This window comes from Delphinus delphis, chromosome 14, assembly GCF_949987515.2.
Source record: "Delphinus delphis chromosome 14, mDelDel1.2, whole genome shotgun sequence".
Lineage (NCBI taxonomy): Eukaryota > Metazoa > Chordata > Mammalia > Artiodactyla > Delphinidae > Delphinus > Delphinus delphis.
In genome coordinates, this window is record NC_082696.1 from 57,476,495 (window position 1) to 57,490,690 (window position 14,196).

General features: G+C 42.7%; 1 protein-coding gene across 1 annotated transcript in view; it reads left to right on the forward strand.

Annotated features, from left to right (window-relative positions):
• The window catches only part of MCHR2 (melanin concentrating hormone receptor 2), a 29,081-nt gene extending 16,004 nt beyond the window's left edge, over nt 1-13,077 (forward strand). The window contains 5 exon segments of the mRNA XM_060030594.1: nt 3,048-3,252; nt 7,696-7,850; nt 7,853-7,886; nt 10,103-10,222; nt 12,771-13,077. Of these exon segments, the coding sequence (XP_059886577.1) occupies nt 3,048-3,252; nt 7,696-7,850; nt 7,853-7,886; nt 10,103-10,222; nt 12,771-13,077 (821 nt within the window).
• The last annotated feature ends 1,119 nt before the right edge of the window (nt 13,078-14,196 follow it).

Here is a 14,196-nt window from a genome sequence, read left to right on the forward strand (position 1 = left end):
TTTCCAGTTAATGGCATGCACTGTCCTCAACAAAGGAATTTCCATAATTCATTATCAGTAAATGATGGGTGCCTACCTGGAGGAGAGCAAGGGCCATGGATCTAATTGCTGCAGTTAGGACCTAAGCAACCACTTGTGGTTTATACTCCAATTCAAATGGAAATAACATCTACTTAATAGGCAAAGATTTATAGGGTTTTTTATTATTGTGTTTTTGCTTTGTGTTTTTTAATTTATTTTTATTTATTTATTTTTGGTTGTGCTGGGTCTTTGTTGTCATGCACTGGCTTTCTCTAGCTCTGGTGAACAGGGGTTACTCTTCATTGCAGTGAGCGGGTTTCTCATTGCAGTGGCTTCTCTTGTTGTGGAGCATGGGCTCTAGGCACACAGGCTTTGGTAGTTGTGGCTCACGGGCTCAGTAGTTGTGGCGCACGGACTTAGTTGTTTCACGGCATGTGGGATCTTCCCGGACCAGGGCTCGAACCTGTGTCCCCTGCATTGGCAGGCGGATTCTTAACCACTGCACCACCAGGGAAGTCCCTTTGCTTCTGTTTTTGTTTTTTAGTGTGGAACTCCTTCCAGCTGACCTCTAATATCAGTTCCTCTCCCCTGAGCCCTCTCCATCTCCTACTCCCAATGGTCTGGTGAGGACGAGGATTAGAGACCAAGGAGAGTCATTTAGCATCTCTTTTGGTTGACATGTTTTTTTTCTCAAGTCTCTTCTCCTTCTTGGTCTTTCTGATATGAGCCACCAACGTCCTGGGGACAAGGAACCAACCTGCTGTATTAGTGGCATCAACAATGCCCAAAGTGTGGTTGCTGAATAAGGACTCACAACAGTAACTCCCCCATCTAGTGTGTGCTGCCATGGCCTGGGTAAAATATCCTGGCCCTGACTGACGCCTCACATGAGCCTTTGATGGCTTAAATATTAAGTTCACAGGCTGTAGAATTTGCAGTCCCTGAATAATGAAGACACACACTAGCTTCCAAACAACAGAGCAATAGACCTGGATCCAGGGTGAACTAATAATTGTGGCACAATCTTAGGGCTAATTCTTATGTGCTACTTAAATTCTTATCTGTCCTCAATACAGATGTCACTTCTGCCAAGAAATCTGCCTCGACTGCCCCCAGAGGAGGGGGTAGAGGCCCATTTGTATGCGCTACTTGTGCTTTCTCTAGCTTTCTTTCATCACGTTATAATGTGATCATTTATTACACATCTAGACTATAAGCTCCTTGATGTTAGACTTTCTAGGTGATTTAGCTTTGCAGCCCAAAGCACAATATTATGCCTGACATATAATTGGTGCTCAATAAAACGTCTGTTGAATTAATAAATAGCATCTCCTAGATAAAGATGATACCTGTTTATTACTGAATGCCCCAACTCTTTGAAGATAGGGAGCAACTGAATTTTAAATTCAATTTCTGCTCTCAGAAAATTATTTTGCCTTCACTTCCCCCAACATTTGACAGAAGATGTTTCTCAGTGCCCTCCACCAATTCACTCGTTTCAGATTTCTACTCCACACTCTGGATTTCAGGGTCTTAATTAATAGTCTTTTCTGTTGAGTTAAATTTTATTGGAATATTTCTAAGTAATGGTCAAAAATTGTTTTAACAATGGCCTCAGTTAGGATTTGAACTTACAGCTTCAGTGGGGGAAAAAAAACATTGCAAGATGGAAACATTTATTTTCCCTATTCAGCTATATTTGGTGCTAGGGCTAGGTAAAGACAAAGTCTTTTGCCTGAGTGAGTTTAGAGTTGGTATAATTTGTTGCTATGTAGAAATTACTTCTGAACTTAGTGACTTAAAACAATCAACATTTGTTATCTCACACAGTTTTTTGTTTGTTTGTTTTTTTAATTTTTATTTATTTATTTTTGGCTGCATTGGATCTTCGCTGCGGCACGCGGGCCCTCCCCAGTTGCAGCGAGCGAGGCCACTCTTCGCTGTGGTGCACGGGCCTCTCATCGTGGCGGCCCCCCTTTGTTGCGGTGCACAGGCTCCAAGTGTGCAGGCTCAGTAGTTGTGGTGCACGGGCTCAGCTGCTCTGCGGCATGTAGGATCTTCCTGGACCAGGGCTCGAACCCGTGTCCCCTGCATCGGTAGGTGGACTCCCAACCACTGTGCCACCAGGGAAGTCCCTCTCACACAGTTTTGAGGGTCAGGAATCCAAGAGCAGCTTAGCTGGGTTGTTCTGGCTCAGGGTCTCTCAAAAAGTTGCAGTCAAGCTGTCTGTCCATCTTTAGAGGACTATCTAAAGGCTTGGCTAGGTCTGGAGCATCTACTCCAAGGGAGCTCACTCACAGGTCTGGCAGGTTGGTACTGGTTGTTGGCAGGAGGCCTCAGTTCCTTTCCACATGGACCTCTTCACGGTGCTGTTGAGTAACCTCACAAGACGGCACCTGGCTTCCCCCGGAGAAAGTGATACAAGAGAGAGCAAGGAGAAAACCCCACCATTCCTTTATGTCCAAATTTTGAATGTCACACTGTCAATTCCACCACATCCTATTCGTTAGAAGTGAGTTACCAAGTTCAACCCACACTCAAAGGGAGGGAATTAGGCCCCCGCTCTTTTTTTTTTTTTTTTTTTTTTTTGCAGTACACGGGCCTCTCACTGTTGTGGCCTCTCCCGCCGCGGAGCACAGGCTCTGGACGCGCAGGCTCAGCGGCCATGGCTCACGGGCCCAGCCGCTCCGCGGCATGTGGGATCTTCCCGGACCGGAGCACAAACCCGTGTCCCCTGCATCGGCAGGCGGACTCTCAACCGCTGCGCCACCAGGGAAGCCCTAGGCCCCCGCTCTTGAAAGCAATATCAAAGAAGTTGTGGACATATTTTTAAACCACTGCAGTTAGTTATCAAATAGTTCAAAACGTCTGAATATACACAAGCATTCATATGTGCAGTTGTGACGGTTTCCTTTTAACTTTTAAAATAATGTTAGCAATTGAAAATCTGTAAGAGATGGCATAAATTAAAGGCGTGTACTTTCAATGTCAATCCTCGGGTTTCCCTCCATTTCTTTCAGGTCCAGGAAAAAAAACAATTCCTGACATTTATATCTGCAACCTGGCTGTGGCTGATCTGGTCCACATCATGGGAATGCCTTTTCTTATTCACCAGTGGGCCCGGGGAGGAGAGTGGGTGTTTGGGGGGCCTCTCTGCACCAACATCACATCCCTGGATACCTGCAACCAGTTTGCCTGTAGTGCCATCATGACTGTAATGAGTGTGGACAGGTAAGTGAAGAGACTATGAAATATATTAACATAATTCAGAGATGCCTGTGCTTCCCCAAGGTCATCCCAACTTAAGCAACATCAGTGCTGGTTTGTAATAGCAAAGTTCCTCTTCCTTTGTTTGTTTCATTGTAGGACAGATCAGGTAATATTTTTCCAACTTTCACAGAGGTCAATTTTTTCATGGAAAACTTAAAACACTAAACATCTCCTTTTTCCCAATCATTTTTTCTATCTCAGTTTTATTTACAGTTGACTGCAAGAAAAAAAAAGACCATAGACCGCCTGGAGGGGTGGGATAGGGAGGGTGGGAGGGAGGGAGACGCAAGAGGGAAGAGATATGGGAACATATGTATATGTATAACTGATTCACTTTGTTATAAAGTAGAAACTAACACACCATTGTAAAGCAATTATACTCCAATAAAGATGTAAAAAAAAAAAAGACCATAAAATCATGAAATATTGGAGACCAGAATGAATGCCCCACCACCACCCATCATTCTTGCAAGAAGGAAGCAGAGGTCCTGAGAAGCGAGGGGGTTTGCTAAAGGCACATAGAGAGTCAGTGGCAGAGCTGAGAACTGAAGTAGGTCTCCTCACTCCTTGTCTAGGGCTCTTTCTGGTAAGTTCAATGTCTCACACACCCTTGTTATCACCTAGCAGCTTAAAGGAATCAGTGGAGTAGTGGGCTCTTAAACAGCTATGAAGAGAAGTCAGAGTACCAGGAGGACCATCCTTTATACTCATCATTATGATTGGTTAATGCAAATACTGCCATTTACATCATTAGAAATTTGTTGGACTGTATCCCAGAACATGCCAAAGCCAGATTCTCCACCCATGTAAGCTAACGTTATTCAAGGAGATAATGGTGATGGCCAGAGCCTGTGGAGCCAGTGAGTGATGGAGCCCAGTTCAGAGACAGGCTGTCCAGCTCTGGAGAGGGCAGGTAGCTGGCAACTACCTCACCACCTGGTTTCTTTAGGAAGCATGCAAGCTAGGATGTGCCCTGCATCACCCAGATGGCAGGACCTCCACACCAGCTCTTAGCAGCATTCCCCAAACAGAAACAAGCCCTGAAGACAACAGTAGAAAGCACAACAGAGCAACCCACTTGAAATCTCTATCCACCTTCCTCCCACCCCAAGCCCAACCCAGCACACTTGGTCCCCGTTGCTCTGATCTACTTTTTCTTTCTCCCTTGCTTCGAATATATTACATATGTTAATATATTTCGTGTACAAAGATATGCATGTGTGTTGTTTTTGTCTAGCCTTCCCTGATCATCAAACATAAACTCCACAAAGGCAGGGTCTTTGGTCACTACACTACTGTCTGTGTAACAGTGCCTGGCACACGGGTGCTCAAAAACTACTGATGAATGAATGAGTGAATGTCAGTCTTGAGGGCTGTGTTAAATTTCCCTGAGTCCATCAAGGACTCTTTCCTGAGCTCTGCCTCTCTCACCCTTCCAAGTGGGCCTTTGGGGTCGGGAAGGGATGAGCAGTTCTTCAGATGGATAAACAAAGGAATAGCGGGGTCCATACACATCATTCCCTGGATCATTATTATTCAGACGTGAATAATGATGGTAACGTTTAATGCAGTTTTTATATCCTGCTGCTTTTCTACAAAAGAATTATCAAAATATGTAGAGTATACTTCTCAACTTATACTTAGCTTCACATTTTTTAATCTGCGTGCCGGGCAGGTCGATCTGGTTAGTTCAGCTGATGCACCAATGCTGATGGTGTGTGGAGTAAAGCCTGGTGAGCTTGCCAGGGTTCCAACACCAGAGCCCTGCACGGGGCAGGAACCACTGCAGAAAAGCAACCTAAAGTATAGTCCTCACCATCGTGATCCCATTCTCAGAAGGAGAAAAGCTTCTTCATACCATGTACATACCATGAAGGCAGGAGAGTATTGGCTTTTTCTTTAAAGAGGGGAAACCGTACCCCTTCGGTAAACCTCTTACTGCAAACAAAGTGAAAGCACGTTGTCTGCCTTAGAACAGACCACAGAACATTTCCTAATGTTCACAGGTTTTTTCTGAGTGTATGTGTGTGTGTGTGTGTGTGTGTGTATCTTACACAACTGAATAGTGTGTATTTTTCTTTTAACCTTATGGACACAGAATGCTAAAATTTTACTTTCAAATTAAGACATTCAGGCCTTTATCCTTCTCCCTGCCCTCACTTTAGAGGATCACGTGGCCAGAGACAAATAAAGATTTTGTAAAACTGAACCTTTCCCCCAGCCCGTGGCATTTCTTGCAGTTCTAACTCTACTAAATTCAACAAAATCTATAATTCTGTAAAACAGAAATGAAGTTTTCTCTGTAATGCCAGCACTTAATGTCAGTGCCACCAGTATGCCTTATTGTTTATACATTTATTTGAATTGTCAATTTAATGGATCATAAAACTCAAGTGTTTCCCATAACTCTTTCATTTTTCTTTCTTTGATTAATTAATAACTGCAAGTGTGTGGAATATTTTAAGAGAGGGCTCCTACCTTTAAAGCAATACAAAAAAATTCTATAAACATCCAAAATATGAAAAATATTTGCCTCTAGGTGAAAGCTACCTAGACTTTCATTAGTGGTTACTTTCTTTAGTAAATTTTCTAGAACAACAACAAAGTCAGTAAGTAGGAGCCAAAATTCCCCATTCATTCATTTACCAAATATGTATTGAGCACAGACCGTATGACAGGAACGATGCCAGACACAGGAGGTACAGCAGCATTAAACTAATAGCCAAGGCTCCTGCCTTCATGGGGCTTCCATTCCAGAGGTGTAGACAGACATTACACACGGGTAAATGTGTATTTCCACACAATGATACCTACTAGAAGGAAAAGGAGAGTTGCCCCATGATCCGCATTTATAGTCATGGGCCCTCGTATAGAGCGAGTGGTCAGGGGAAGCTTCTCCGAGAGGGAGACCTAAATGGGGACTCAGAGTAGAAGCAGGAGGAAGGAGAGGCACGTCCTGCCAGGCGGGTAGAACAGCATGCACCTGACGCTGAAAGAGACAGAGTTTGAAGGAAGGCCAGGGAGAGACTGGCACAAACTTCAGCCTGAGTGACAGGGAGGGCCGAAAGGAGAAAGACATCAAGGGTCATGGTGAGAATTCTGAATTTTATCTAAAAGACAAAGAAAGGCCATTGAAGGGTTTTCAGTTGGGGAGATGATGAGAGAAGATTCCCTAACTGATTGATGCCATGACTCCATCATCTTTAATCCCAGACAGAATGATGGCAGGGTTGCTGTACAATCATTACCTCATTCCCTTCCTCAGCAGGAAGGGAAGGGAGCTTTCTCTCCTTGGCGACAGGTAACGCAGGTGCAGTGTGGGGAAGGAGGGGTGGCTGAGGCACCCGGGGTCACAAGCCTGTCCCTGCATGGCAAGGGGTCCCCTAAGTGAGTGCAAAACGTCCTACCTCTTGTGCAAAATTGAAAGAGCAAGGAGACGGAGAATTTTCCATTTTCATAAATCTTCCTTAAGTAGCTCTACAAAATCTTGGAGAAAATTAAAGGACCATTGACCACATTTGACATTTGTTTAATGTCTACTAATGCTGCTTTCCTACACCCCCGACTGCCAGCAAAACTGTGCTTTCTCAAATACCTCCTCTGGATCTGAGCTCTCTTTTTCATGCTTTAGCTTTCAGCTGTGTCTGAAAAATTATTCTTGGATTTGCTGGAGGACCAAATATGTTTGATATATCAGGATTTCAAGGTTGATTAATGATTATCCTTTTTTCTGGATCAAAGTTGAAAAAAAGAAAAGAGAGAACCCCTTCCCCATGATATTAGTCCACATCCCCCCTCCAGCCTACGTTTCCTGAGGAATTTGTATTGTCTGCTAGTCACGTTTGTTAATTCTCACTGTGATTTCTGTGAACTAAGCCCCCAAGAGCCTGGGGAACTAACTCTAAAGCCATGTGAGCAAGATGTCTGTCCCAGGTGCCTGAATCTCACGCTGCTGGGGATTCTCCCACCAGCCAACGCACTTTCCTCCTTCCTGTCCTACATCAGCCACCGTCCCTCCTGTCCCACATTGGTACACCCTCCCTCCCGTCCTGCCCTCCTGGAGGAAATCCCCATTCAGAGACAAAGTTTTCCAGAGCCTCTTGTGCAAGGGAAGCACCTCTGTAAAGAAAAAGTTTGCACAGCAGAATCTTACCATTTTCAGGGTCTTCATGTAAGTGACAGCTGTGTATCAGTGAGTGGTTTATTCAGACTTACGGGGTCAAGAATTGTTTTCTCTACAGGTACCAGCCAGCTCTTAAAAAATATAACTTTCTTTCACCCTGATAGAGGTGTGCTTCAGGGAGGAGAATAATACTAATAATTTACTCTTGTCATGAACCTTTCATCCTTGGAGCTCAGTGCTTTTATTGATTGTTCCCAAACCCTTCTTAACCGGCTTTGCAGGTACTTGGCTCTCGTCCAACCGAGACTGACGAGTTGGAGAACAAGGTACAAGACAAGCCGCATCAATCTGGGCCTTTGGGCAGCTTCCTTTATTCTTGCATTGCCTGACTGGGTCTACTCGAAGGTCATCAGATTTAATGACGGCTTTGAGAGTTGTGCTTTGATTTAACATCCCCTGACGATGTACTCTGGTAGGTTGTTAAAACTTAAGAAGAATAGACTTGAATTAAATCTTGAAGTGCTTCATCCTCCTTGTCAACACGTGAGCAACCGCGAAGAGTGTCCTTGGGGATCCTCTTCGGGCCGGTCTCCCCACTTAGTTCTCTGCTTCCCACCATCAAGTTGATAGTTTGATTTTAAGGAGAGGGTAACCTTTCGAAGAAGATTCTGAGTTTAATCATGTAACCTCAGTGGGTGCAAATATATTTAAATGTGGATTTTAAAGATCCATGGCAGCCAGATTCAATAGGAGCACAGCAACCAAGGGAGGGGCAGACTTTCCAAAAGGGTCTAGGAGTCATGAGATTCAAACCGTATCGATGTGCAGCTGGAGTTTGGTTGAGTCGCGTCCCTCGAAAAGATATATCCAAGTCCTAACTCTCAATGCTTGTGAATACGATCTCATTTAGAAATAGTCTTTGCAGATATAATCAAGTTGAGATGAGGTCTTACTGGATTAGGGTGGGCCCTAAATCCGATGATTGGTTCCTGATAAGGAGAGGGAGATTTGAAGAGACACAGAGAGGATGCATGTGAAGACAGAGGCAAAGACTGGAGTGACGTGTCTATAAGCCAAGGAACACCAAGGATTGCCAGAAGCCACCAGAGGCTAGGAGAAAAGTCCTGGAGCCCATACTCCCTCCCCAAAACCCCAAAAAGGAACCAACCCTGCCAACACCTTGATTTCAGACTTCCAGCTTCCAGAACTGTGAGACAGTAAATTTCTGTTGTTTTAAGCCATCCAGTGTGTGGTAATTTGTTACAGCAGCTCTAGGAAACTAATACAGCAACCAACACAGTCATTTATTACATTTTAATTTGAAAAGAAAAATTAAGTCGAAATTTTTCTGATTGAAATTTTGAACACAGCATTAGAATCTCTGACTAAGATTTTTCCATCACCTGCTAAGGGCCAGGTACTGTGCTAGGTGCTTTTTACATACATTATGGCAAGTCAGTCTGGCAGATCCCTTTTTCCCAGTCTACCACTTGTCAAATAGATGAGTCATTTCTGCATCACATAGACACAGTCTGAGAGGGATGGAGGTAGAGGCCCAGCAAGGCTACGAATCCAGCAACAAAAAAATCTCCAGAGGAGTGCAACGTCGATACCATGATTGTTTATTCGTTATTTCTCACAACAGCAGTGGCTCCACTCACAGACAGAAAGCGTCAGCTCATCTAAAGGTGAAATGATAGTTAATCACCGCGGGCTGATAAATTAACCCGGCCGCACCCAGTCTGAAAGGAGAGCAGGACCTGAAGCTCACTATATGACTACATGACTTTGGCCTGTGTCACATAAGCAGAGACTATATTGCAGCGACAGCTGTTTCTGCTCTTTTCGGTTGGTTATGGTAAGGGATATTCTGAGGTTCTGGCCTCTGTTGTTCCTGCCAGAATTAAGTCCTTACGGTGAACGGAGATGGGACTAGTGTGCTACGTTCAGAGGCCCTCTGGCTCCGGAGCGCTCTCTCTGCCACCCAGTCCACACCCACCCAATGCCAGCTGCCTTCTTCCACACAAGGGTTTTGCCCCGGAAGGAGGATACCCGGTGTCTGGGCAGAAACAGAGCTGGCCCACCCAAGGGTTCCCCCGGTGGAGCACTGAGAAAATGACCGGCTGATTTGACAACAGGTCCTCTTCTGTGCCCTTTGAGAGACCATCTGGAGTCTCAGTTACAAGCGTGAGCTCTGCAGCTGGCCTGAGTATCTGGGTTCAAATCTCACCTCTGCCACCTACTAGCTGAGTAACCTTGGGCAAGCCGCTCAACCCCTCTGTGCCTTAGTTTCCTTCTCTGTAACATGAAGATGCTAATGGCATTGTACTCCTGGGGATGCACAGATTCAATGGGTTAAAATATGTAAAGCACCCTCAATAGTGCCTACTACATAACAAATGCCACCTGTTGCCCGTTGTTGTTAATAACACTAAATATAATGATAATAAGCACCTTCACCCACTCTGCAGTACTCAGTAGCACTGGCTACTGAGAAGAGCTGGCTAGAGAAGAGTCGTTGTCTATGAATAATGAAAAGCAGACCTTCTGTATGTGAAAGTACCCAGAGAGCCTTAACTTTTCCCCCAAGCACTTTTATTCTGGGCCCTGAAAAATCACAGAATCATAAACTGTAGAAGTCCCTAGCGTTGTGAATGTAACAGTCATGTCTTCTCTCTCATTTTACAGGTATACTCTGTATTTGACGATAACAACTTTCTTTTTCCCTTTGCCCTTGATTTTGGTGTGCTATATTTTAATTTTATGCTATACCTGGGAGATGTATCAACAGAATAAGGTTGCCAGATGGTAAGTGTATGCCTTATTTTGTTTTATTTGTTAAAAGAACAATTCAGAGATCTAAGATGTCTACAATAGAAGCTTAAGCATTAGTCACTTGAAACATGCCAAGCTCAGACATATGGGCATTAATGTCTATATAAGGCATTTTCTGAAAATAAGTCATGTTCTGAAGCAGCTATTTGAGGATCTCTCAGTGATAAATATTGTAATCACTGATGTAATGGTTTCATAAAAATGTAAACAGAACTCAAGACTCTGTTTAAAGAATAATTTTGTATTTGTCATCAGCATTGTTATTTAAATGTTTTATTTGTACATTTTGCAGAGTTGTGTACATATGTAAATATCCTAGATGTTGTGTATATTTTATAACCTTTTAATTTTTGTGGGGTTTTTTTAGTGTGGGGAGGAGGATCTCATTAATATTTGAATACTTAGAACACGGTTAATTAGGACTAAATAAAACCAAAGACTTATCTAAAGTCAATAAACTTAGGAAGGACCTTTAATGATACTTGTCTCTAAAACTATATGAATAAATCTAAATTATTTTCCACTTGAAATTGTACATATCAGGTTGTTCAAATGAGTCAGTGATTATACAACATGTTAGGTTAAAAAATCATTATTAAAATTTGTCTTTAGAATAAATTACTGTATTTTTTTGAGAAGACAAGATTGTGGGGTTTCCCCACACACCATATGTAACACTGTGAAGATTTTAAAAAAAAGAATATGTGAAAAATGTAACCACCATTAGTCAAAATTTGTGGCAAACCCTGGTACCAAAGGTTTAGGTGTTCTATTGGCCCATGAAATTTTTTCTGATTTCTTTAAATTCTTTGGAATTATTACATTATTAAAGAGTGGTCTAGGGCTTCCCTGGTGGCGCAGTGGTTGAGAATCTGCCTGCCAATGCAGGGGACATGGGTTCGAGCCCTGGTCTGGGAAGATCCCATATGCCGCGGAGCAACTGAGCCCGTGAGCCACAATTACTGAGCCTGCGCGTCTGGAGCCTGTGCTCCGCTACAAGAGAGGCCGCGATAGTGAGAGGCCCGCGCACCGCGATGAAGAGTGGCCCCCGCTTGCCACAACTAGAGAAAGCCCTCGCACGGAAACGAAGACCCAACACAGCCATAAATAAATAAAGAAAGCAAACTGTCAACAAGTAAAAATAAATAAACACTATTATATTTTTTTAAAAAAAGAGTGGTCTATTTAGAATGGGAAAGAGAAGCAACCACAGTTATAGACAAAAATTAGCTTCTAAATGTATCACGGGTGAGAAGGTTGAAATGGAATCATATGGAATATTACGACATCGACAGCTGGAGAGGACGCTTGAACCCTTTTAAAACAGTTCTCCAAATCAGATCACTTTGCTCCCAACACCTTTCTCAGAAATGCTGAGCATCTTATAAAACAAAGTTCATATGGTCCAGTTATCCCTAAAAATGCAATAAGTTAGAGGAATGATGGTGCCTACTCTGATGAACTGCAGAAGAATCATTATCTTAGAGTGATTTTCAGCTGCCATTTCCCAGGCTTATTCATCTGCTTGTCATGTCCCAGAGAAATTTCTAGTAAATGTCTAAATATGACATAACATGATGAAATTTGGGAAATTTAAGAATTTTTTATTTTAGAAAAATTTTAAATTTACATCAAACTTGCATAAGTAGTACAGAGAGTTTCCATATACTCCTCACTCCAGTTTCCCCATTAACATCTTACCATGTTGCATTTGTCAAAACAAAGATAATGGCATTAGTACACCACTATTAACTAAACTCTACCCTATATTGGATTTCACTGGTTTTTCCATTAAAGTCCTCTTTCTGCTCCAGGATTCAATCCAGGGGACCACACTGCATTTAGTTGACACATCGCCACAGTCTCCTCTGGTCTGTGACAGTTTCTCACTCTTTCCTTGTTTTTCATAACCTTGTAGTCTTAAGTACTGTACTTAAGGAGTACTGGTCAGGTATCCTGTAGAATGTCCCCCAGTCTCGGTTTGTCTGATAACGTATCACGATGAGACTCTAAGGTTAAGGTAGTGTTTACGAGGTTTCTTCACTTCAAAATGACTACTTATCCCTTTCTCTATTCCATTATTTGGAAATGAGTCATTAAGTATAGCCCACCCTCAAGAGGGAAAGGAGGGTGAGAATTAAGCTGTGTCTCCTGGAAAGGGGAGTATCTACATATATTATTTGGAATTTTTCTGTAAAGAAGGTTTGTCGCTTCTCTCCCACGTTATTCAATCATTTATATCAGTACAGATTCATATATCTTTATTTGATACTTTGGATTATAATTCACTGCTATGTAACTTATTTTGTTTCTCGAAATGTTCCAGCTTTGGAAAATTCAGGCAATTTTTCACAGGGCTGAAAAAGAGTATTTTCACAGTGCTCCAAATAAGTAAGAAGAAAAATGAGCTTCACATTTCACTACATAGCCATTCTGAACTGTCCAAAAAGTTCTGGGACATTGTTGTCCCATAATTTCTATGGTTGTTTGTGTCCTGTCTCTCCAAATGTTTCCGCTACAGCTGCAATCCCAGTGTTCCAAGGCAGAAAGTGATGAAGCTGACGAAAACGGTGCTGGTGCTGGTGGCGGTCTTTATCCTGAGTGCTGCCCCCTATCACATGATACAACTGGTGAACTTACAGACAGAGCAGCCCACGCTGGCTTTCTATATGGGCTATTACCTCTCCATCTGTCTCAGCTATGCCGGCAGCAGCATCAACCCTTTCCTCCACATCCTGCTGAGTGGAAATTTCCGGAAACGCCTGCCTCAAGGGCAAAGGAGAGTGACTGAGAAGGAAATCAACAACATGGAAAGCACCTTGAAATAGAGCTTTAAGGAGAGTACATGGATCATCAAAAGTCTAGACAGGCTTGCCTATGTTATTGATGTTATTAAAAAGGGCGGGCAAAACGGTGTGCTGGTGTCCATTCTTGTTGTGCCCTTGTGACTCTAGAATAGTGCTGTAACCATTCAAATGCAGTGAGTTTAACATGCTAACTTAGGTGAAACATAAAATATTTGTCTGTGTAGGCAGTAGGCAGTGGGATAGCTGAAGAGACCCGAGCTCCATGGTTGTGGATGTTATTTCAGCATCTTATAAACTAGTCACTGATGAATATGGCCATCCCTGACCATCGACTGAAACTCACCAAGGAATTTGACCTTGCCGTCTACACTGTGGCCCCACTGTAACAGTGCCCTTGAGGCTCCTAAGAGGGGATCACCTTACGATGAGATCTGAAGTATGGCCATTTTTTAATCTACAAAAATGTCAGTTTCATAGGGTCTAATTTAATGCCTTCAACAATCAACTCCATCTGTTAGCATGGCCATTAGCATGTACTGAACACATACCACATGTAAGATTACATGTAACAAACCTTCGAGGTAAGCATTACCCCAGTTTACTAAGGCTCAGAAAGGTTAAGTGATAAGCTTAACACTGCACAGCTACATAAGAGCTGGGCTGAAATCCAGGTCTGCCTGTTTCTGTCTTTTTACTACAGCCCCTTGGCAACCTGTACCTATCATACTGAAAAGGGCCAATAATTGGGTTTTGTTGTTGTTGGTTTTTTTGCTTTCTCCTACACCCCTACAGGAAAAGAACTAAAGTCTGAAAGAAATGAGTTCATATTCTTAAAGAAATAAGTTTATGCATATTCTTTTGCATTTAGCTTTGTTCTCATACCTACAAATGATAGAAACCAGCATCTGCATTTTAATAGTATAATAGTATTCTTCAGGACGTCAAGTACACTCAGACACATTCTCCTTAGGTTACAGTGGATGTTTAGTCAAGGCTGCAGAAAGTAATTCGCTTTTAATTTCACAGATGTTCATTATGTCTTTTCCTTTTGTGGCTTGTATAAAACATTCACTTTGATACAGTAAGGAAAAAATGCTTTTAAAGTCTATATTCTCAACAAGGTAAATATTTTATTTTGTT